The 25,392-nt window shown below is 40.2% G+C and overlaps 2 protein-coding genes across 2 annotated transcripts; both read left to right on the forward strand.

Moving 5' to 3' along the window:
- Positions 1–7,677: 7,677 nt before the first annotated feature.
- wnt6a (wingless-type MMTV integration site family, member 6a) lies at positions 7,678–14,256 on the forward strand. Its single transcript, XM_058779225.1, has 4 exons — positions 7,678–8,663; positions 9,185–9,405; positions 10,245–10,570; positions 12,320–14,256. Exons 1-4 carry the CDS (start codon positions 8,587–8,589, stop codon positions 12,779–12,781), a joined length of 1,086 nt encoding a protein of 361 aa, XP_058635208.1. The 5' UTR covers positions 7,678–8,586; the 3' UTR covers positions 12,782–14,256.
- A 974-nt stretch (positions 14,257–15,230) lies between these two features.
- cdk5r2a (cyclin dependent kinase 5, regulatory subunit 2a (p39)) lies at positions 15,231–17,126 on the forward strand. The gene has a single exon (XM_058779510.1). It carries the CDS (start codon positions 15,573–15,575, stop codon positions 16,497–16,499), a length of 927 nt encoding a protein of 308 aa, XP_058635493.1. The 5' UTR covers positions 15,231–15,572; the 3' UTR covers positions 16,500–17,126.
- Positions 17,127–25,392: the final 8,266 nt, after the last annotated feature.

Here is a 25,392-nt window from a genome sequence, read left to right on the forward strand (position 1 = left end):
AAACGTTTTCAGGAAATGTTAAATATGAGATTTCGCTGATTCGGAAGATCCTGTTCTGCCATCTAACATGCATTAACTTCATCATGTGAATCATATTTTAACCAATAAGTGAAATGTTTATTTTTCTGCCTTAAGATTTCTAAATAAATAAATAGCTTTTGGTCCCTATAAAACAGGAGCTATCAATCACATTATCTCCAAATACACAATCATGCGTTGCACACACCAATTTCTCCCATAAATCAGCTATTCACAGACAAATAACTATTCTACTCACAGACTTTAAATGTGCACAAACATGGTGCAATATACAGAAAACACAGCTCAGACCTGGCTTTCTCTTTCATTCTGTCTTCCCCTGGAGCATCACATCTGTTCCTTCTACTGCATGCCTGTAGCTACAACTGAAGAACACTCAGTGGACTCCCCAAAGCTGTGCTGTGCTGTCTTTCTGTCTCACGGTTGTTATGGAGAAAACATTTTTCTCCTTGTATGTGATTGTTAAAACAGTAAATATTCTGACAGTGGGTTGGGTTTGTTACGCTTTTACTTTCTGCAGATGAAGTGGAGCATAAAGTGTTCTCCCAGGGGTAATCATTTCTTTGGGAGTATAATGGTAATTGTTTTTAAAGTGCCTTTAGTAAGAAACAACATAACCCTTTAATATTACATTTGATGTGATTGTGTGTGTGTATTTACCCGCTTTGTCATTTTCAATAGTGCCTTAAATTTAATAGTGTATAAAGCTCTCAAAAACATATGTTGTCTGAAGCTAACTTCATCAGGCAATGTTAAAAATGGACAAGAGAACAATTCACTGAAGTGTGTAGTCTTTTTATTCTTCCACTAGGTGGCAGTGATTTGTTAAATTGAGTGCCCTCAAATGGCCCAATTACATTTAGAAGTAAGATGTGCTTTTTAAGTGCCATTTTTAGAGATACATCTATGCTTTGCAATATTGTTTTAAAGCATAATGTGAACACAGATATATGTTGAGAGAAAAACATTAAATGATTCATAAAAAATTTCATAAATTTTCCACATTATACTTCAAGATATATGAAATATGCATATGATTCTACTGTGAGTTGCAGCGGACCAACTGAAAAAATATATTACACCAAGGATTCATGACGCTGTTTTATTCCCCCCCCCCCCCAATGTCCACTTGTTCAACCAAAAAAGTACAATGAATAAAACCATAGGGATAGATTTGAAGGTCAAAGACCTTTCTGAGTGGATGGAGATGATTGTCCAGGCCCACAGTTGTGGTATTCACAGTAAGCCATCATAGTGTATGAGGCCCTGAGCCAGGCATTGTTCATTCACTGCTCACAGTTTTCATCTGAACACTGAGGCTGTTTACTGTCTCTGGGATAAACGCAAGGAATGTATGGCAGAGTTTACTAAATAATGTCACTATGCCACCACCTCCCTCGGAAAGCCCGGATCACATGATCGCAGAGGCTTGTGCCTCTTCAACACACTCAGTGTTATTTGCAGAACTCTGAAAAGCCATATTGATGTCGAGCCTTTTATTATGTGTTTCCAAGTGCAAACTGTGTCCAATTACCTTTATATCTAGTACAGAAGATTATAGGCTGTACTTAATTGGAAGTGAAAGTGATTTAGGGTAAATGCATATGAATATCATAAACAAGAAATGTACAAGCAAATGCCACTGATGCATCACATCTAGCATGTTCTACTCATGTAACTTTCACTGACAAGTGTGTTTTATGTTCAAAATAGAAAATAGATAATTGTAAAACTATTGTTATTTGTTTTGTCAAATAAAGCCCTACTTTTTAAAGTAATAGTTCATCCGAAAATGAAAAGTTGCTGAAAAATTGCTCACCCTCAGGCCATCCAAGATTTAGACGAGTTTGTTTCTTCATTGGAACTGATCTGGAGAAATTTAGCATTACATCACTTGCTCCCCAGTGGATCCTCTGCAGTGAATGGGTGCCGTCAGAATGAGAGTTCAAATAGCTGATAAAAACATCACAATATTTCACAAGTAATCCACATGACTCCAGTCCATCCATTAACATCTTGTGAATCAAAAAAACCTCATGTTTGTAAGAAATGAAAAAAAAGACGTTTAAAAGACGTTTTAAACTACAAACCGTAGCTTTCAGCTAAAGTAAGTCTTATTCATAATATTGCTTTTTCTATGTGATGTTTTTATCAGCTGTTTGAAATCTTATTTTGACGGCACCCATTCACTGCAGAGGATCCCTTGCTGACAAAGTCATGTACTGCTAAATTTTTCCAAATCTGATCAGATGAATAAAAAAAATAATAATAATAAATAAAAAAAAATCTACATCTTGGATGGCCTGAGAGTAAGTTTAATTTTTTGGGCAACTATTCCTTTAACTAAATTCCCAGATATGTTCAGCATACAGCATGCTCAGCATATAGCACGTATTTTGGAAAATGCATGCATGGACATAAAGTTTTTGTTTTTCCTTTCTGTGTTTTTGTTTCTAAAACATGTTTATTCAATTTAGACATACTGTATACTATCAATATTTAATAATTAAACTGTCAGCAATTCTAAGAATTCATTCAGTATGAATTTCTAAAATGAAGTGTCTCTAATGTTGTGTGTGTCATGTATTATCAAACTAACCTTCTGCCAATTGATGAACTCAAGCACTACAACTAATTACTATGTTGTTTTTTTGGAAAAAAAGAGAGGCAGATGCAAGAAAATATCAATGGCCATAAAAGGCTTCCCAATGCATCCAAAGATTGCCCTGAGAGAAAGACTAGAGCTCTTACAAGTTTTATCAAAGTTTGACATTCTAAACAGATGATAAATCAACAATCAACAAGTCAATCTAAGTTCCTCTTCAAGAACTCGAGCTGCGTCCAAGAACGCTAGGGGAACGCCTCCAGCGTGGCCGCGCTCTGATACAAATAGGCTTGTTTGAGATGAGCAAAATCTGCGCAGAACCGATCACCGGTGATCACCGCGAGATGCATGCCGGTTAGAAAAGTGTCCAAGTTACTTCCGCCTTGCTCTGATGTCACGCTGACCTGTGCCAAAAAACTCTCGCGACGGCGAGGCGGCTGTGTCGATTGAGCAGTCGCGCGCAGTTGCTCTCCACCTACTGCGCTGATCAAAAGCATGATGGGAAACGACTGATTGACGACACAGCTTAATGCTCATTGGTTCAGACAACCGTGATGCTGCGTTCTCTTCTCAAATGTTGTATTTTTTAAATCTGATTTCATGCTATTATGTATCATATCTCTGGGTGAGATATGTGATTGTTGCCATATTTCTATAAAAATCTAAAATACACGTTTGTATTGAAGTATAAATGGATGACAAATACGCATTTAGTATGGAATTAAATAGCAAGCACTTTGAGTGTCTTGTTCATCATATTGATATTCATATAAAAGCAACAGAACTGAAATTATATCATGTTTATCAGCAGCACAGCATATGAGTGAGAATAACGCGATATCTGCCTTTGATCTCGTTGGTATCTGTTCCACTTCGAGAGGTCAGAACTGTCTGTCTTGACTGCTCTTATTTCACTCCTCCCCTCACTGCAGCCGCCTACTCTCGCCTACATTTCAGTCGAGGCCAGGCGCATCTCAAACAAGCCTAATGTAATCTGTCCAAAGGATGGGCGAGACGTCACGGGTGGGTGACGTAATGGCCAGGAAGCATAAAAGCACGTGCGGTGGAACCGGCGTCAGCTTTTGTCATTCAGCAACCGCTACTCTGTGTGTGTCTGTTGATCTGTGTTGTGAGTCTTATTTAGTGTTGTAAATAATTAAATAATTAAATAATTGTAAATTTAGTCACTTGAAATAAGCTCCACAATGTCTAAAGTGCAGAGAAACTAGCACTTGGGCGAGAGCAGATCGCATTACAGGCTGTGTGTTTTTCACTAACAGTCCGTGTGTGGTCTGCTTGAGAGCAGAGCACGCAGAGTCAGCTCTCGAGGGAGCTGACTGCCCGCTTGTGAGCGTTTGTGGCTGCGTATGCTTACTCTCAGAGGGCTCTCTTTGAGGAGGGAGCTTTCACCTGCGTTCCTTGCGTTACCGGCCCGCTTTCGCCGAGGCGGAGCAGCGGCTGCGTTCGCGGGGATCGCAGATGGATCAGGTGGAGGGAATGAAGACCTTCCCATCTTCCTTCCCATCAGATCCAGCGCCCGCTCTCTGGGTTCGGAAGCCCCGCGGGTTCTTCCCCCCCAGAGAGAGGGCTCGACGCTCCGCCTGTCTTTCTCCGAGGAGGTAGACGTGAAGGGCGTCAATGAGCTTTGTAAAATCGCAGTGTTTGCACGAGCATTGTTTGCACAAGCTTATTATGAACGAGGTTGTCATTATAGCAGTGTCCCTGCTTAGGAACGGAGTTCGCGCTGTCAGCTCGAGAAAAAAAAAAAAGGGGGGGGCTGATCTTGCTTCTCCCCGCCGTATGATCTCGCGGTTCCGGTCTGCCGCTGCTGAGGCACGGCGGCGAATGAGATCGCGGGGATCGCACATAGATCTGGCGGACGGGTTGGAGACGGGTTCGCCCTCTCTCCACCTGCAATCCCCAGATCTAGCGCTCTCGCTCGGGGCTGGAAGCCCGCGGTGCGGTTCTTCCCCCTTTGAGTGAGAGCTCACTGCTGCAGCGCGCGTTGCCGTTTCATGAATCCTTGTCATATCAGACCGTGTTTACTTGTCTGGTTGTTTTTCTTCATTTAATTTTGAGGAATTAAATGATCTATTTCATCTAACTAGGAGAAGTTAGATGTGTATGTGTAAAAGGAGCCTAAGAAAACTTGGGATTTTCTCGAGTGAGAGCACAATGTTTTACCTCTCTTCCTCTGAGGAGGTTGATGTGGTCAGCAGAGGCTGCTGGGCGGAGCAGCCCCAACTGTGTTCCAGCTCCTCATATAGGGAGCGTCACTTCTCGTACTCCCCAGTATGTTGGAGTCAGAGTGGCGCTCCCGGGCCGAGGCCTACTAGCAGAAGGCGGAGCTGCGGGCTGTCACTCTCGCTGGATAGTCTTTGGCTAAAACATCCTGCTGCCTATGGCCCAGGACTTCTGAGGGCCGGCCCCTCTGGGGAAGAGCGGCATACACGGTGCCCATCTCTCCTCAGTGCCCTCAGGAGATCGGTCTGCCAACCCTGCCACGTACGGTGTTCCAGGGCGCAGCGATCTCCAGCGAGCACACATCTCAGTTTCTTCCGCCCGGAAACGTAGCGGAGCTGAGATGCTCGCCATCCCTTCGGGGGTCTCTAGAGCAGCTAATTTGGCCGTCTCCTACCGGCGTGCCGTTCCAGGACACCGAGCTAGCCGCCCTGGTTATACCAGAGGCCAGTCTTGAGAGGCTGGTTCCCTTAGTAGACTATTTGGCAGCGTGAAAACTACTGCCAAATGTGTCTCCATGGGACCTGCATACTGTAGAGAGAGGCTACAGGCTACTCCGCCTCGTTTCAACGGGGTGAATCCCACTCTGGTGGGCCCCGAGCAGGTTCTGGTAATGGAACGAGAAGTAGAGTACCCTCTTGAGGAAGGAGGCCATCGAGGTGGTCCCTCCTCTCGAAAGAGATTCCAGGTTCTACAGCCGGTACTTCATAGTTCCCAAGAAGGATGGAGGGTTGGCGCCCCATTTTAGATCTGCATCACTTGAACCACTCAGTCAGCAGACTGAAGTTCAAGATGCTCAAACAGGCCGTGTCTCAGATCAGGTCCGAGGACGGGTTTGTCACGATCGATCTAAAAGACGCATACTTCCATATCTCCATCCTTCCCACTCACAGGGAGTTCCTGAGGTTTGCTTTCGAGGGCGAAGCTCACCAATATCGGGTTCTTCCCTTCGGCCTAGCACTCACCCCGCACTTTTACAAAGTGTGTGGAGGCCGCGTTAGCTCCGTTGCGGCTACAAGGCATCCGCATATCCACTTTGGTTGATTCTCGCTTAATCAGAGCAGATGGCGGCTCAACATCGAGATGTTGTTCTTGCTCACATGAAAGTCTTGGGGTTAAGACTGAACGCCAAGAAGAGTGTGCTTTCTCCATTACAGAGAACCACTTATCTTGGTGTGGTGTGGGATTCGACCACGATGCAGGCACGTGTGTCCCCTGCTCGGATCGAGTCAATCCTCACGGCAGTCAGGAGAGTGAAAGAAGGCCAGTCACTCAACAGTGGTGGCTCAAGACCAAGGGGTTCTCCCCAAGGGGAAACCCGCTTCACATGATCAAGGTCACATGGTGGTGCCTACGTGCCTTAGACATGTGGAGACATCCTTGGTTCTTGTCTCAGGGCCCAGTGCTGGGAGCTCCGTGTCGCTGCGTACGTTAGCGACGGACGTGTCCCTCACCCTGCCCGCAGTCTGTGGAGTACTCGCCGTCTCAGGTGGCACATCAACTGCCTGGAGATGCTGGCGGTGTTTCACAGAAACACTTTCTCCCAGACCTAAAAGATCGCCAATGTTGGTGCGATAGCACCGAAAACACAGCGGTGGTCTCTTACATCAACCACCGAGGAGGTCTGCGTTCACGCCCCCTGTACAGGCTGACATACCAGATCCTTGGGTGGTCCCAGGACAAACTCCTCTCGCTGAGAGCAGTTCACATGCCTGGGCATCTCAGTGTGGGAGCAGACATCCCGTTGAGGCAGGGGCCGAGGCCCGGGAATGGATGCTTCACCCCGAGGGGGTGTACGTTTTTCCCCGGGAGTTCTGGCGAGAGTGCGCTGGGACGAGGTCAGTCTACTTCTGGTAGCACCGTTCTGGCAGGGCCGAGTATGGTTCTCGGACCTGATTTCTCTCCTCGACGGTTCTCCATGGGAGATTCCCGTCAGGAGGGATCTCCTCTCACAAGCGGGGGTCTGTCACCCCCGCCCGGAGCTTTGGAAGTTGCAGGTGTGGCCCCTGAGGGCTTCCAGTCTCCCAACCGAGGTTGTTGAGACCTTCCTCCAGTACAATGCTCCCTCAACGAGGAAACTATACGCCTTGAAGTGGAACTTTTCACCTCCTGGTGACCGCCAGCTCGACCCAGCCGACTGCCCGATTGGTACAGTTCTGGAGTTCGTGCGGGCCTGTTCCTCCGCAGGGTTAACCCATTCCACCCTGAGGGTTTACGTGGCGGCTATACTGGCCTACCACGCCCTTTTCGGTGACCTTTCAGTGGGTAGACACCCCCTAGTACATGTTCCCTCCAGAGGCTGAGGCCTCCTGCCAGAGAGCGTTTGCTATGTGGTGGATCAGGATGCTATTCCATAGTCTCGAGTCCTCTGCTCTCCCCTCTTGGGGATCAAGACTCACTCTTCAGAAGTTGGCCTTCGGGACGCAGGCCCCACTCACCTTAGCCACCTGTGGCCTTTTTTCTCTCGCCCTAGCTGTGCTCCATCCACACTAGGCAGGGATTTGTCAGTCTGGCGGCGTGGGGATCTCGTTCCCCTAGCGTTCTTGGACTCTCGAGTTCCTGAAGAGGAACGTCTTAGGTTACGTATGTAACCCCAGTTCCTCGAGGGAACGAGACGCTGCGTCTCGAAGCCATACTTCCGGCATCCCTACGAGCAGTTGCTTCATTCCTGAAGCTGACGCCGGTTCCACCGCACGTGCTTTTATGCTTCCTGGCCATTACGTCACCCGCCCGTGACGTCTCGCCCATCCTTTGGACAGATTACATTTGTATCAGAGTGCGGTCACGCTGGAGGCGTTCCCCTAGCGTTCTTGGACGCAGCGTCTCGTTCCCTCGAGGAACTGGGGTTACATACGTAACCTAAGACGTTTTTCTCTGCTCCTGAAATTTGATGGGAAGGATTGGCATGGACATTTGAAATTCATTCAGTTTGGCTTGAAAATGTTCTAACAGACAAATTCTGGCTGATAACACAGGATACTGATATAGCTTTAGGGCCAAGAGGACTGCCAAGGTCAACACAGGCAAGAGAACACTTTATGAAAAACATATCAAAAACGACAGCTGGACATCATAACACTAATTGAAATTTAAGGACTGATGAAAACGAGAAATAAAACGAAAACAAAGCGAGACGAGTTTTCTGGTTGACATTAATCCATGGGAATCATTTCTGTTTCCAAAACAAATAAGGGCTGTGCGGGTTTACATCAACTAAACTAGTGTCATGTAGGGTTTCTGCACCGTTTGTTTACAAACTCCTGAACCTTTTGACTTGATAGGGATTTTTCTGACGCTACGTCAACAGAGGTGGAATGCGCGCGTGCCAATAGATGTTAATAAGATAGACGCGCTGTTCAGAAGTGAGTCGCACGGGTTTTACTCAGTGAACGCTCTCGGAAAACATGCTTGTTTGATGCCAGTTTTTTGGTCTGACTACAGAAGTGGAATATGTTTTTTGTTTGTTTTTGGATCGAGTTGAAAGCAGCGATGAATCATTTGTCTTCGCGCCCCTCTTTTTTTGCGCATCATAGGGTCTTCACGCACTTTTAATCGCGTCTCGGCAGTGCATTTAAACGTTTTCATGCTGTTCTTGATTACTGCTGGATATGATGCCAGTACAAAGTCTCGCCGACAAAACACGGACACATCGGTGGGACAGTTTCAGGTAGATTGACCCGTTTGTGGATGTAAATCCCTGGATGATGCTCTCAATGCAGAAGAACGTCTTCTTGATCCTTATTATCTTCAATACGACCCTCACACCTCTGCAACGAAGGTAAAGCTGCGGCTTTATTCACGCCTGTTAATATTCTTGTTATTGAGCTGCTCAAATATAGTAATAATATAATAATATAGTTCTCTGAAAACTAATGCAGCATTGCTTCTAAAAAAATTTGTTTTGAGTTAATTAGGATCACACCAACAAACGCAGGAATTTATGACTTTGCATTCAGGTTCAACAGGCCTTTTTAAATAACAAGAGGCAATGAAAGATGTGAAAAAACTGGTTTGTTAATGGCAAATAACTTTAAGAGGGAGGGTCAAGACTTAAATGATGAAAGGAGGACGGAAGAGAGAAAAAGGACAGAGCAAGCAAGAGTTTTAGAATCACATTTTTGTAGATTTCCTGAAAATTCCACACTATGAAAAATAAAAATAAATAAAAAACTTTCAATAATTTCCAAGTTTCTTATTTAGAGAAAGCACTATCAAATTGAACCCAATGTCTCTGTGTGAGTGTGTATTTTGTTTTGACGTGTATTTACTTGTGTATATACTTATTTCTTTTTGCACCAGGGTGGATGGCAACCCTTTAGTGATGGATCCTAATAGTATCTGCCGTAGAACTAGAACGTTGGTAGGCAGACATGCCGACATGTGCCAGTCTCAGCCTGAGATAATTCAAGAAGTGGCAAAAGGTGCCAGGTTGGGAATGCGAGAATGCCAACATCAGTTCCACAATCGTCGATGGAACTGCAGCAGTCAGAGCAGAAACCTGGCCAAGATCCTGCAACAAGGTGAGGAACAATACAAAAGCTCCTCATGACTTTTACTTAAACAATTAAAACTCAGTTGACTTTCAGTGAGGATGAAATATATGCAGTCAGCCTTTTAACACTTAGATCAACAATGACCTTGTTCAGCAAAACATGAGTGAGTGAATGATGACAGAATTTTCATTTTTGGATGAAATATCCCTTTAATGAAGGCCTTCATTAGCACCATGTAGTTAGCTGTATGACCATTAGAGGGCATGATTGTATCAATTTGACCATGAAAATAGTTACTTGATATAACATAAGTGAAGAAAAAAGCAGTAGAGCTTATTCTTTTGTTGGTAGGTTAGCTTACCTTGTGGTGCATGTGTCTAAATGAGGCTGAGATGAGGCATTTTGCCAATAAAAGACATTTTGTTTATGTTTGCCCCTTTTTCAAATCCAAATATGACATGCCAATTGCCAAAGTACAGCAATTTATAAGTTAGACTTGTGTACATGTTAATCTGATATCAAGAGTGAGTGTGTCTCGGAGGAATCCTTTACACTAAGGGGAAAAATGCTCTTTTGGCAGGTCAACATGTATTGAGGCAGGTCTAGACAACGGAGATGTGTGAGGAATGTGAATCTGCTAAATGAGTTATTGTTAATGTGGCAATTCCTTAGATATTTAAGTGATCTTAGAAGTGAGATGGGGTGTTGTCCTGAAACAAGAGTTTAGATGAAGATCATATTCAAACAGGTACCATGAGATGATCCACATGAAACAATGCACTTTTTCAGATGATCATGAGACAAAATATAAGGTTTTGTATTTAGACAAACTGTAGATTTTTCCCTGTTCTTTAACTGTTCTCTAGATATCCGGGAAACTGCATTTGTGTATGCTATCACAGCTGCCGGGGTGCTGCATGCAGTAACACAAGCCTGCAGCCAGGGAGCGCTGCCACAGTGCGGCTGTGTGACCCTTCAGAGTTCCTCTGAAACTTACCACGACTCCCCGGCAGAGGAGGTACTCATCCAGGCTTCACCTGTCCAAGATGGGCGCTGGGAATGGGGGGGCTGTGGAGATGATGTGGACTTTGGCTATGAGAAGTCTCGTCAGTTCATGGACACCAGACAGCGAAAAGGCAAGAGTGACATCAGGACCCTTATTGACCTGCACAACAACGAGGCAGGAAGACAGGTACGTTTGCATTTCTGGGTTTGGCTTGGAACACAGAAGGATAGCATTTTACATGGACATTGTAGTAAATGTAACTTTTGCAATAGCAATAACAAAAGAAAAAAATGCGCTATTGCTTTTACACAACCTCCAAAAGAGGAAAAAAATATTTTGAGAGATATGGACAACAGTCTGAATAGAGAAATAATGTAAAATCTACATCACTCCTTCAACATCTGCAGTGATTACTCTTTAATCTCTTTTGTAGTCTAATCTCTTACCTTAAATGAAAATGATTTTTTTTTCTTTTTCTAAATTTACCGTTACTTATTGCGGATATGCGTCATCACAGTCTGTGAGGACATCAGTGGTCCATTCAGCTACTGGCTTTACTGTTGCTAACTGCAGTGATTCACTGACTACAAAAACTTCCACCACTTCAATTTTCATCCTTACACTTATGTAGTCAAATAAAATAGCATATTTATCTAAGCAAGATTACACGAGCAAGAGTGCTACTGTTCTGGAGATCAACTGAGTATTATTCAGCCATTGGAAGAATGCCGTGGGAAATTCAAACCAAGCACGTATAATATTGCTTTTGCACAACGGTTTAATAAACACTAGGTTAATATATTGAGTCACTTACATTTTAGACACAATATTCCCAGATATTTTGTCTATTTTTGATCCTGCCAACAAAAATAGTTCCACAAGTCAAAACAGACTCAACAGTGGCGCCTCGCAACGCACATCAACACAGATTCGTTCTTTCAGTACTGTCTGTGGTTGCTGATGTTTGTATATTGTAGCAGTTTTTATGCAGTCTGAGATTCTAATAGAAATGTAGATTTGGGAATATTAGGGATTTCACTGGTCTTCACAGAGCTTTTTATTACAATTGTTTATTATACACTTTTCTTTTCTTTTTTTTTATTTCATCATAATAATATAGAATTTATGGATAATTGTTTTTATACTTTAAAAATACACACTCACCAGTATTCATAGTAGTCAACACACTGTACCTGTATGTAGAGAGTGTGTGTGTCATGTAACACAAGTACACGTACAGGCAGTAAAAAGTAAAATCATTATTTATTATACAGACAATACTTAAAATATTTTCTTTAGATGTAAGCCAAAATGTTACTTAATGTAGGTTAATATAATATTTTTTTACTTTTTATCCATTATATTCACCATCAACAAAAGCTAGCTATAATATGAATGTGAAATGATATGAAAGTTTCACTTTTATTACTTTTTCAAAATGTTGCTAGTAATTCATTTAGTTTACTTAATATAAATAAAGACAACTCTGAAAGACCTTAACATCGATTGTGATGTCTTTTCAAAAAATTTCATATAAAATGTTATGTGCTAACAACAACAAAATAAATAAAATAATAATGATAATAATAATAATAATAATGATGATAATAATAATAATAAAATAAATAAAAAAAACACAATCATTTCTACAGCCAGTAAAGGTAGCCAGTATGTGTTCTGCACATCAACAATCTGGTGTCAAGCCATCATTTTTGCACATTAAATAAATGACATGGTTGTTTCACTTATTTATTTATTTTTTTAAGCTAAATTGAGCTGAATAATAAATATTGTCTTTTCTGTAGAGCTGCTTTACATCTGAAATTTGCTCTTCATGTAAGAGACTGGATGAAATGCAGGACAGATAAACAGTTGAAGAAAAAGAGCGGATGTCATCTTTTTTTCTTAATTCTCCCTTGTTTTATGTGCGTACAGGCCATACGGATACAAATGCGGACCGAGTGTAAATGTCATGGCCTTTCTGGTTCCTGCACTCTTCGCAGCTGCTGGAGGAAGATGCCGCTCTTCCGTCAGGTTGGTGACTACCTCATGCAGAAGTTCCATAAGGCCGTCCGCGTGATGGGTGGGAATGATGGTAAATCGCTAGTCCCCATCGATCCAGATACCCCTCCCCTGGATGCTAACATCCTTATCTATTCAGCTGAGTCACCTGATTTCTGTCAGGCCAATCAAAGGACGGGTACAGAAGGCACACAGGGTCGTGTGTGTAACAGCACAGAGACAGAGCATGGAGGCTGTGACAGCCTGTGCTGCGGTAAAGGATTTGCAGATTACACACTGGAATATGAGGAAAACTGTCAGTGTCAGTTTCACTGGTGCTGTGAGGTTCAGTGCCAGAGATGTTCTGTGAGAAAGGACGTCAGCCTTTGCTTGTGAAGTCCAGTCAAGGAGTTAAAAAACAGAATTGCATCTATAGTAGTCGTGTTTGAGCTGGAGGAAGAGCACATTTGTTTTCTCTCCTATGCATAGGAGTGTCTTCTGTGCAGAATGAAGACTTGTGAAAACAGGCGGTTATCATCCTCTTGCTCACATGTATTTTTTGATGGTCCACAAGATTGAGCAATATCAAGTCAGCAAGTCAGGTGGGAGCAGTGTTGCCAGGTTTTGCTAGAGAAATAAGCGACCTGGTCTGAACAAAAATAAGCCCAAAATTAGAGACCTGGTCTGGGAAAACAAGCCCAAAATATGCTACCCCTGGTTTTAGGAAAAACACACACACACACACACACACGTCACTTGACTGCCTAAAGGCAAGCCCAAAGTCGTTTATAATAAGTGGATTTGGCAACATTGGGTGGGAGTCAGAGCTTTTATGGCTGCTTATGACAATGAACATACAGTACATCTTACTGCCACCTGCTGGTCCTTTATTAAGAGAAATTAGTGTGTTGAAAATAGCGTATTTCTCTATATTTTCAGAACACTGAAAATCTGGGAATAGACTGTTGAGCTTGAGAAACTTTAGATAAAAGCATCCTCTACACACTCCCAAATGAAAGCTATGTGGTTTGTGTATCCTTGGTATCTGAAAATGATCCAATGTCAGTACTGTCCAAGGTACTGAACCCCTGACTGACAGTTGCCTCGCAGACCTAAAGATGCAGTCAGTACCTGACGGATTTAGAACATTTGTTGGTCTAATTATGAAACATTTGTCCATTTTTTTTAAATTTTTTTTTTACATCTTCCAGCAATTTCCTTCTGTACCTGCACATGCATTTTATTAACTGCACATATTTGTAACAAATAGTAGGCTATACACTGGAAAAATGGTAACCTAAAAATGTGCTTCATGTGGCAATATTTGATGTTCTGAAATATTTTCACAAACTCACATCGAAATAGATTGAAGGAGTGCTTAAATGTTTGAAAATTATATTTATCAAGCAAAAACCATGTTTACAGCATCAGAGATGTATGAGAATTTAAATCACACTTAAAATGAGGATAATATTGTAGAGCAATAGGATCAATTGTCTAAACAGCTATGTTTATAAAACCAAAATTTAGAAGTAACATCACAATAAAAGAAAAGGAAAGTTTTTCAAGAAAATAATGAAATATCTATTTAGGTAACAATTGCAGGTTTACCTCTTTTTACAGTGTATAACAACAACATGATAGTGGGCTTTTTCACTATGCCGATGTTATAAGATTTTGTCTTTCATCTTATGCTTGTCTACAAATGAATGTCCACAAAGTGGAGCATAAACATGCAAAAGTGTCTGAGGCTACTGTAAGCAATGCACCTGTACCACTAAGGTTTAAAATACCATATTTGTGTTATGGTGTATATACCGATTTAAAAAGTATGAATGATCTGTTCTAAATCATTGATTTTTTTTTAAGCAACAGTGTGAAATGAAATTACAAATACATCATTAAAAAATGTTTTTGTTATCATCTATTTGTCCACTTATTGCCCTTATTTCTCTTTTTTTCAGTTTTCTACACTAAAAAATCAGTTGGTGTTTCCACTCAGAAATTGCTAATTTGTGACCCTGGACCATAAAACCAGTCTTAAGTTGCTGGGGTATATTTGTAGCAATAGCCAACACTGTATGGGTCAAAATTATAGATTTTTCTTTTATGCCAAAAATCATTAGTATATTAAGTAAAGATCATATTCCATGAAAATATTTAGTAAATTTACTACTGTAAAAATATAAAAACATTGCTTTTGATTAGTAATATGCATTGCTAAGAATTTGGACAACTTTAAAGGCAATTTTCTCAATATTTAGATTTTTTTGCACCTTCAGATTCCAGATTTCCAAATAGTTGTATCTGGGCCAAATATTGTCCGATCCTAACAACCCATACATCAATGGAAAGCTTATTTATTCAGCTTTCAGATGATGTATAAATCTCAATCTCACTTGAGACTGGTTTTGTGGTCCAGGGTCACATTTTCACAATTAATTACAAACAGCAGGTAACTGAATTAAACATGACATTTTTAATGAGAAAGACTGACATTTTTTTTCCCCCTGTAAAACTCAAATAATCTTTGTTTTATTTACACCTTCCAAGCAGCTGTGAGACATTTTGGGAATTGATTGTGTTTGTCAGGGAGATCTAGTGAGCTACCTTGCTAGCTGACATGTTGAATAGTTGTAGTTATGAGATACACTGTTTTCCATTGTTGGGAAAAATCCACAAATACTCTCTGAACCGCTTGTATAAAAATAGAAATCTGAAAGAGACTGTCTAACCCATATACACGCTCATATAAGATGTGGGCAAATGTGTTTAAAGCTTCCGTGGTTGGTGAAAGCAGACATCAGTTGTTTCACGTCGCGTCAGGATTGGCAGACGGAGGAGGCTTATCCCGGTTTACAGGTCTGTACCTTTAGTTTTTTTGCCCGGCTACACATTACAAGTCCTGCCCATTGCTCCCGCTGTCTGAGGCTGCGCGCGCAGTGGGATGCAGAAGGAGTGGCGGAGCCGCGCGAGTGACTGAGGCGAGCATCGATTATTACATAGGTACGTTAACCTAATCAACTCAACAGCTGTTTTCCCCCACTGTATACCCGGTGGTCACGCGAAACATAAATGGACGTGAACCTGTGACTCTGAAGTCGCACCTCACCGAGGCACTGAACGGGACGAAAGGCGAGACAGCGCATTCCGAAGGGCCGGTGGGTGTTGGTCGTCAGTGGAAAAGATGGGCACTGTGCTCTCGATTTCTCCCACGTCCAGAAAAGGAGGGATTCTGGATGAAAAGACGGATGGAGCTAGCAGCAAGACGGAGAAGAGCCTCAAGCGCCATTCGGTGCTGATATCAGCTCTGACGTGGAAGCGGTTAGTCGCTGCCTCGGCCAAGAAGAAGAGTGCCAAGAAAGTGAACCCAAACCCACCCGTTTCTCAGATCACTAACCCCGTTGACCAGCTGAACACCGAAAATCTTAAGAAGTCTCAGTCAGGCTCCGAGCGCAAGACGAAGCCTGGGCCACTCGCAGTGCCAGTCCCTACAGTACCGGATAAAAGCCTTCGATCCAGTCAAACCCAGAATGCATCCCAGAACGGAAAGCAGCTCCTGTCGGTCCAGCGGCAACCGAGCAGCCGCTCCATCATCTCGCCTAGACGAGTCATCGTGCAAGCCTCCACAGGAGAGCTCCTTCGCTGCCTGAGCGAGTTCATGTGCAGGAGGTGCTACAAACTCAAAGAGCTGAGCCCAAATGAGATCATCCTGTGGTTCCGAAACGTCGACCGGTCGCTGCTCATCCAAGGCTGGCAAGACCAGGGTTTCATCACTCCCGCCAACTTGGTGTTCGTCTACCTGCTCTGCCGGGAGGCGGTGACCGAGGATATTTCCAGCGAGTACGAGCTGCAGGCCACCTTTCTCACCTGCCTGTACCTGGCTTACTCTTACATGGGCAACGAGATCTCGTACCCGCTCAAGCCCTTCCTGGTGGAGACCAACAAGGAGGTGTTCTGGGAGCGCTCTCTGCGGATCATTGACAAAATGAGTGCCAAAATGCTGCAGATCAACTCCGACCCGCATTTCTTCACCGAGGTCTTCCAAGACCTCAAGAACGAGGGTGGCTCGAGCGATACGAACGGAAGATGGAATAATAACCTGGACCGCTAAGTTTGTCTCGTGTCAAAGGGAGAGAGAAGCTCTCTGATACCTCTCCACACCCTTCCTTCAAGGGTGAAATGAATGTAAGGCCCGACTGCTGAAGGTGTGAAGAGTGTTTCGCTCTACTGCTGGTTTATTGGAAACGGACAGGGGGATTTCGCCTCACCTCCATGAGAGGGGGTTTACGTTAATACATGTGTAAAATACAACCTTCATGACCCAGTGAATGTTACGAGCGCGATCTGGGGTTTCTTCATAGTTTACTTAATGCATGCTTAAAATATTCTACTCGTATCATCATTGTGGATTTTGAAGAAGAAGAAGAAGAAGAAAAAATAACGCTATCTGGTGCCGAGCTAAAGTGAGAGATGTAAATTATTAGCTTGTGCGTCAGTGTTGGGGTCTTATTTTTCTATTAGTTTCAGAAACGATGTTGTCACCGACGCTGAGCTGTCCGGGGTGCTGGCCTGCAACAGACACTCTCCTCTTGTCTCCTGTGGCGCCTGATGCTATCTATCTGAACGTTGAATGTACTGTTTTACAACAAAAACGATTCTCTACAGTCATATGTGCCAATTGTCATAGTATAAAACGTAATGTTTTATATTGTATATTTGAAAATATATGAATACAAATACCCCCAGACTCTCTGCCGCTTCTTTATTGTTTTGATGATGAAAAGGGGACAGTCGATGCATCGGTTCGTGATTGAAGTGTCCTTTTTGCTGCGTTTTTCATCTAGGCATAGGCTAAATGATCAAGGTTTTGCTGACATTGGCTGGCGCTGGCATAATGCTGCATGCGGATAGAAATCTGGCTAGTTTGATTTAACTGAAAACGATTTGCGTTTGCTTTTCAATATTTAACAAAACTAGACCATTGATAAAATTTGAATTCAAATCATGCATGAGAACCAGCAACAGTGTAGCCTTGGGATAGTGTCTACGTCATTCCTGTGCAGGCAAATGACCGCATATGCTTGAAGATAATCAGTCGGATAAGCGGCGCAGTAACAACATAAATCCAGCGCATGGATTCACCGGAGGCTTTTCACTTTGCTTCTAGCAGTGCAAAATCGTTTTATGTTAATTCCGGACAACAGACACCTACATTTAACCAATCGTTCGTGATTACGTTCTGTGTATAAATATGTATCGGCTCCTTTTTTACTCATAGCTGGTTGCTAGCCGTGGTGCTGAAACTCGCCTTCAGTTCCTGCGTTACTTTTGTTAACAGGCCCACATAGATATGGCTTATGTATCTATGGAAACTAAGTCTGTGACTAAATATGGGGGGACCTTGAACTTGGTCGATTATCTTACAAACCTCTACACGACTCTAATATATCACGTTTCAGAAGTTACAGTAAATTAAAAATCAATATTCTACTTGGTCTTTCAGTTCTAACAATTGGCTGTCACATAACGAAAAAGCATTAGACTCCCAGACGTCAGGTACGACTTGATAACCTCAGTAATCAAATGATCAGTTTTGTAAAAGAATCATATAAAATCTGGATTTAAATATACATTTTAATACTGTCTATTAATTTGCATTTATTTAATGTGTTTTGAAACATTTTAATATTTAATACATACTTATTAGCTATATACTATTATAGGCTATAGATATAGGCCTATTACAATTTTTAATATTTAATTTTTATTTTTTAATAATATAGTATTTAATATACTTATTAAAATGTTCTCTGTATAATATAGTATGTTTTACAAAAATAAAAATAAAAAATGCTGACACTGCTGGGCACAGGGCACTGACATAGGCTACTTTTCACTTTCTGGTATCAGGTAGTCCTCAAGAGAAACGTCTTGAGTGTGAAAATTGCCTCAGGGGTGCATGAGTCATTGAGCGAGTAAGAAGCAGCTGGTTTGAAACGAGAGAACCCCCAGAATTTGTGAATAAAACACGTGGTTCGGGAGCTCGAACATTTGATTGGCTGGATTTTGGTGCAGTCTCATAGAAGTGTCATTGTGACGGAAGGCTGCAGAACCGGGCCATAGGAATTCTGCGGGCGCATTCCGCTCCGTCTCTATGACAACGGCTATATTAGTAAAAGGGTCTAATCCAGATCGAGCGTGGGCTGAGAAACGCGAATATCTCGTACAACAGCTGTCTCTAAATATGAAACCGGACGCCCTTAAATTATTACCTGCAATATAGTGGCTGTAAACGTATAACATCTCACCTATCATTATTGATGTGCATAAATGCCCTTCCTATTCAATCGATGCTCTTGACAGTGAAGCAGTGAGGCTGCGGATGTGAATGTTAATGGGCTGGTATAGCCCTTAAACCATATACAATGAAGAAATGCACCAGCAAGCATGAATTAGGCAGCGTTATTCCTGAATGAACCTTCAATGTGAAGATCATTCTTGTTAAGTAAGCGGTTTATGTAAGTGTATACCGCTGTCTGCTGGAGCCGTAGCAACCACGGACGGATGCTGCCGTAGGACTGCGGTTGCCGTGGAAACGCCAGCAGCGGGAAGCGAGATCCAGGGACCACAGAAAGGACGAAGCCGACAATTAATATTTTACACTGTTTCCTTCGGCTTTCTATTTTTGCCAGAGATGACTGTCAAACCTATGGTGGGAATGTGGGATTAGTCCCCAGAGAACGCATAGGCTACATTGTAAAGAAGCCTGATTTCACTCTTAAAAGGTTATTCACAGCGATGCCATAGAGGAGCCATTTTTGGTTCCAAAAAGATCCATTCAGTCAAAGATTCTTTAAAGAACCATCTCTTTCTTACCTTTTATAATCTGAAGAACCTTCTTTCGCCACAAATAACCTTTTGTGAAACAAAAAGGTTCTTCAGGTGTTAAAGGTTCTCTATGGAACCATTTAGACAAAAAAAGGTTCTTCTATGGCATCGTGAAGCGATTTTATTTTTAAGAGTGTAATCCTGAATTCAGAAGGTCTAGGTAAGAAAGACAACAAGATTCACTGGACAGAGATTCACTTCCAACCATTCATGTTTCCACTGAAACAGAAATAAATGGATGCCCAGGCTATACTTACATGTAAACTACACTGAAAAAAAAATGATTAATTGAATTTACTCAATTTTTTTAAGGTAAGTGGTTGCAATCAATTTATTTTAGCTACATTTAAATAAACAAATTTAGCTGACTAACTTTCAACATATTTTTTTTAATTAAATGTAGCTAAAATAAATTGTTTGCGACCACTTACCTTAATTTTTTTTTTTCAGTGTATGTCATACTTTTGCTACAGTTTTTGGCAGATAATTACTGTATAATAAGCTAAAGGTATAAATTGCTCCTTATCAAATTAATTGGACACATGTGGGTTCAAGATAACTCAGTTTTTTGCTTTAAACAATAGGGTTAAATTAGGGTAATTGTGTTTTTTTCTGCAGTCATCTCAATGGTAAAAAGTGTCTAAATTTACCTGAATTTGTGCTTTTAAAAATTAAATAAAACATGTATTTCTTTAATTACAGTAAGTAAATATTTATGCAAATAAAAATGTACAGTTTAAAAAATACTACAGTTTTTGGTAGAGAATTACTTGACATTTTATTAAGCTAAACAATTTTTTTGCATATATTTTCAAACTAAACACACATTAAATGGTACACTCAACAGTTTGTTGTTCAAATTTTTTGTCCAACAGCAGGCAGGACACAGGTGGGCTCATGTCCTAAACAAAGTCAAAGGATGCAATGGTAACTTCTCAAGCATAACAAATGATTTCAGGTGTAAAGAAGTGCAAGCAGAATGTTCCTGTTGATGTCATTTTGTAAAGAGGTCAGGATTATAGTCTCTCTCTTTTCTGTCAAAACACAGACAAACATGAAAAATTCAGTTGCAAACACACTGACATCCTAATGAATTCATACAGCACAGTTGATCCAGTGAAGCTGCCCTCCCGAGGCGGACGTATCATGTAACATCCCAGTTAAATATCAGTTAATATCATTTTCTAGGTCATCAGCACAGCATTTGCAATAGTTTGTATATCTTTTTACCTCACACTTTATTCAGGAGGGGGCTTATGTCTTTCTGTACTGCAGGCTATATTGGTATGGGCTAATCTTGGCTATGAGATTACTCTATTCTCCCTGTGCATGCAGTTAGCCCCTCTGAGACACTCAGCTAAAAGTGGAAGACATAACCCACATCTAGTATGAAAATAACATTTGTGCCAAGACATAAACAGTTTTAAAAACAAACAGAACAGGCATAATATATATATGTATATATATATATATATATATACCGGTATATATATATACATATGCCATTATATGGTATTATTAGCCCATTGCATAAAATTGTACGTGAAATAACGAATTTTTAATATAATAAACTTTTTTAGATAACCCACTGTTCTTATATATATATATATATATATATATATATATATATAGTATATGAGCTTTCCTCTATTTGACAGAGGTAGATTTACAAGCATTTATTAACAAACTTATGACACAAGCGTTCATGCAAAACAAACAATGAGGCAACGTTATTTATATTATTTAAACTCTTTTTCTTTGCAACAGTAATTTTTGTCCCCTGACACAACATTCATGAAACTTTGCCAAGGACTTCAAACAAAAACAACTCACCCACGCAATGGTTAGATAATGTGAAAGAGGGGGAGTCATCAATGCAACTTTGATGATTTCATACAAACATAAATGAGGATAAGGACTGAATCAGAAGACTGACTTGAAATAATAGTTGTTATTACTTTGGAATTATTTTTTAGTATATATGTAGTAACATTGATAATATCAGTTACACCGAAAGACCCATTTTGCCTCAGCTCTGATCCTACACTGCACATTTTTTACATTAAAAAGACCTCTGCACCAGCTGTACCCCAATATGTCCCTTTCCCTTCATGGCAAGTGACAATATTCATGTGTTTTGCTCCTCCTCGTGGCCTTTCAGAACCCCGCAGAACATTCCCGATGCTCCACAGTGAGACTCAATGGGGATTAGGCTTCTTCCACCCACCTGGCACAATTATGAATAAAGTCTCAGAGCTGAGAGATATGATTATATAAGCCCTGAACATAAGCTCACTCAGCATCTTCAGGATTCAGCTTGCATGTACAGGGCAAGTCAGGGCAGAATAGAGCAGCAGGTTACGTGTGTATGTTTTCAGTGGAGTTGAGCTTATCAGAAGGTTTTGTAAGGTCTTTAACCCTCTAAAGACTTTCTAATGCCTCTAAATTATCAACATGATCAAAACTTCACTGAAAAAATCTTTACACAATCTATTACATGCTCGACTGATCATTTGAGAAATTAAAGATCTATTAGTATAATTCTAAAAATATCTTCCTTTAGGTTGTGGTACACATTTATTTATTTATTAATTCATCCATTCATTCATTCATGTACTCATTTATGGTGAAATTTCTTGATTTTATTATAAAAATAGTAAATAAAATTAAATAAAATAAAATGTCTTGATTATCCAGAAACATTTTGTTTTAGAAAAATAATGTTAAAATTTAAGTATCAAATATGATACATCAGGCTTTTGAGAAACATTTATCTGTACCTCTCTCAGTTATCACTGTATTGCATTACATGTGTTTTTACCCATGCAATAAATACTACAGAGCTTTGATCATAAAACTATTTTTTTTTAAAGTTTTTTTATCTTACTAAGACACATTATGTGACAACTGATATTTATATGGATTTTATGTAGTAGTCTACTATATTGTTTTAAAAATCTCATTGATTGACATTAAAACTATTGGACTTTTATCTTACTTTTTTGCCATATTTGCAAGAAAAAAATTCAATTCAAAGTTTTTTTTTTCTCCACAAAGCCTTATTTATCAAACATGACACGCATATGCAAACTTTAAAAAAAAACACATTAGTCTAATAGAATAATCTTGTCTAAAGTTTTAATAAAATTCTCCATTTAAAAATATATTTACAGCCTATTATTTCATATGTCAGATTTACATGGTTAAATAAGAGTAACTGTACCATTATGCTTACACTATGAAAAAAGAGTTCATTTGCAAAAACAAAAAACTTAATTTGTAACAATTTTCAAAAAATAATGTTTTATCATTGTGCATTCCAGTTAAACTCAATCAAACTGCAGTTGGGTTATTTTGATTAGGTTAAAAAGTAACTAAAAAATACAGCTGTAACTAATACAATAAAAACATGATAACAATAAAAAAACTGATTTTTGAACATTTAAAAAAGGAGTTATCTGTTTTTGCCAATAATCTCTTCCCTTCATATCAATTTCGGACCATATTTTGGGGAGATACAGTATATAAAATATATACACATATCTATAATGCTAAATTTAATCTGTAAATAAAAACACCAATATAAATGGCTCCATTGCTTCCTGTTAATCAGTATTTGACAGAAAAGTGAATGACAGACTGACACAATCATAACAAGGAATGATTCATGTGGGGTCATCAGCGCCTCTGCTTCTAGAACACCATTGCCTGAGTGTTGCCATGGTAGCCAGCAGTGGCAGTAACAGCAGAGTGAGAAAAAAAGAGTCAAAGATACTGGCAGCTGGGAAGGAGCGGGAAGAAGGAGGAACGTCTAGTACTGTTCAGAGCACAGAATAGAACAGAACGGAACATGAGAACATGAATGGGGACAGTGTAATGATGGATGTACAGCACAGAGGAAATAGGCTCTGGAGTATGTTTTTGGGGTGGTGCGTGGTACGCATGATAGGTTGGTGGTAAGAGGGTGATTCGAGTTGTTTACGGCTGATTAAACTCTCCTGATGAAGAGACTTGTGTAATGGCTGGTATAATTAGCGTAGCAACAGGTGCAGTGTTAGTTCTTTAAAGTGCAGAGGCCTCATTCTGTCTTAACCAGGTCGATGAGTCTGCATCAGCATCCTTGGAAGCTTTTCACCCATTTAAGTCAAAATAGAATGTCTAGTAGAATTGATTAGAATCAGTCATGTGCTTTTTCTATTACATTTGGGGTTTAAAAGACATTCAGTTATCAATTTAAAGGAATAGTTCCCAAAAAATGAAAATGTGCTGTAAATTTACTCAGGTCATCCAAGATGTAGATGCGCTTGTTTCTTCATCTGAACAGATTCTGAGAAATTTAGCATTACATCATTACATAATTTGCTCAATAATAGATCTTCTGCAGTGAAAGGGTGCCGTCAGAATGAGAGTTACAAGTAATCTCACAAGTAATCCACACAACGCTCATCCATCAGTTAATGTCTTGTGAAGTGAAAAGCTGTGGGTAAACAAACAAACGAGCAAATAAATAAATAAATAAATCCATCATTAAGGTGTTTTTACTTTAAACCATCCATAATCCCAGCGCTGGAGTCGTTTGGATTACTGGTGGATCATTTTCTCAGCTGTTAAAACTCTCATTCTGATGGCGCCCATTCACTGCAGAGGATCTATTGCGGGGCAAGTTTTGTAATGCTATATTTCTCCAAATCTGTTCCAATGAAGAAACAAACCCATGTACATCTTGGATGATCTGAGGGTGAGTACGTTTTCAGCAAATTTTAATTTTTGGTCAAATATCCCTTCAACTGCACTGGCACTGTTGGAGAACAAAGTTTGGAACAAAATTTGAACTAAATTTAGGTGGATAATGACAGACTTTGCAATATTGAATTGATTTGAGCTAAATAATGTCACTGTTTTCTCCTCCTGAGCTGGTTGTAGCTGAAATGACCTTGTTTCATGACTGATGAGCTATGCAACATTGAGCTTAATTATGACACTATTATCATCTGCAGAGCATTTTTACAGCTAAAAACCAACTGTAGTCAATACCAAGTGTAAACTTGCAATAAAAAAGAAAAAACGTATTTTCATCTTTCTTACAACCTAAAATGTGTGACAAGAGAACGTTTCAATGAAAAGAGCAAGGACGCCATCCTGTGGCAACATTGGAGATTTGCAAATTAATTATTAATTTAAAGTATATAAGTTTGTCCTAATTTACAAATTCATATAATTAGTAATATAATACAAACAGAAATGCAAACTTAGTTATGAAGTCCCAATCATAACCTTTTGCATAGCTAGACATTTTTATTTTAATATTAAAAGGTTTTTTATATGTTGGTAATTACGAAAAAGGCCTAACCATATATTTCTTTGTCTGCCTAGATATTTATCTGGTGTATGAATTTTTGTATCAATTTTCCTGAATAAAGGACTTTTAAACAAATTGCAAATTGTTAAACAAATAAAAATGTTAGAAACGTTTTTAAATGATTGCAATACTGTGGTCTGCACCTATTGTATATATGAAAACAACCAGCAGATGGCGCTTAATGATCATTTTGTGTGCTGCCAACCTGCTATCTCATAATATTTGAATGCGCCTCGCTAATCAAAATACTACGTTTGTTAGACCTTTGTAACCGATTGTGTTGCGTCGTGCTGTTTTAAACCCGCTGTAGCTGTGCTTCAGTCATGCGTGTTGACTACATTTTCATATTCTCCTTAATTCTTCTTAATTTTCTTATTTAACATAATCCAATGAAAATCAAATGGAAACTTTGTGAAGTTTAGAAATTAATGAAAAAAATATCTTGCCAGTACATAGATCTCAAATATTATGAATGGTTTGTTAGTCTTGCCCTTTATTGGACAGCTAGAAGATGTCAGCACCGCGGACAGCTCTCGATGATTTACTTACATATAAAATATCTGATCAAATAAGGAGATTTAAACCAACTTCTATGTAGTATTCAAATGCCGAGTCATCATAAAAAAAAAAAATTAAATAAAAATAGAAACATTTTACGCAGCAAAACTCAATAGATCTGGCAACATTGCACACAGTAGAAACACTAACAACAGCCATCATCTCGTGCTTTTGTTTATTGAAAATAAAATACAATCCG

Source organism: Onychostoma macrolepis, chromosome 06 (genome assembly GCF_012432095.1).
Source record: "Onychostoma macrolepis isolate SWU-2019 chromosome 06, ASM1243209v1, whole genome shotgun sequence".
In the NCBI taxonomy this organism is placed as follows: domain Eukaryota; kingdom Metazoa; phylum Chordata; class Actinopteri; order Cypriniformes; family Cyprinidae; genus Onychostoma; species Onychostoma macrolepis.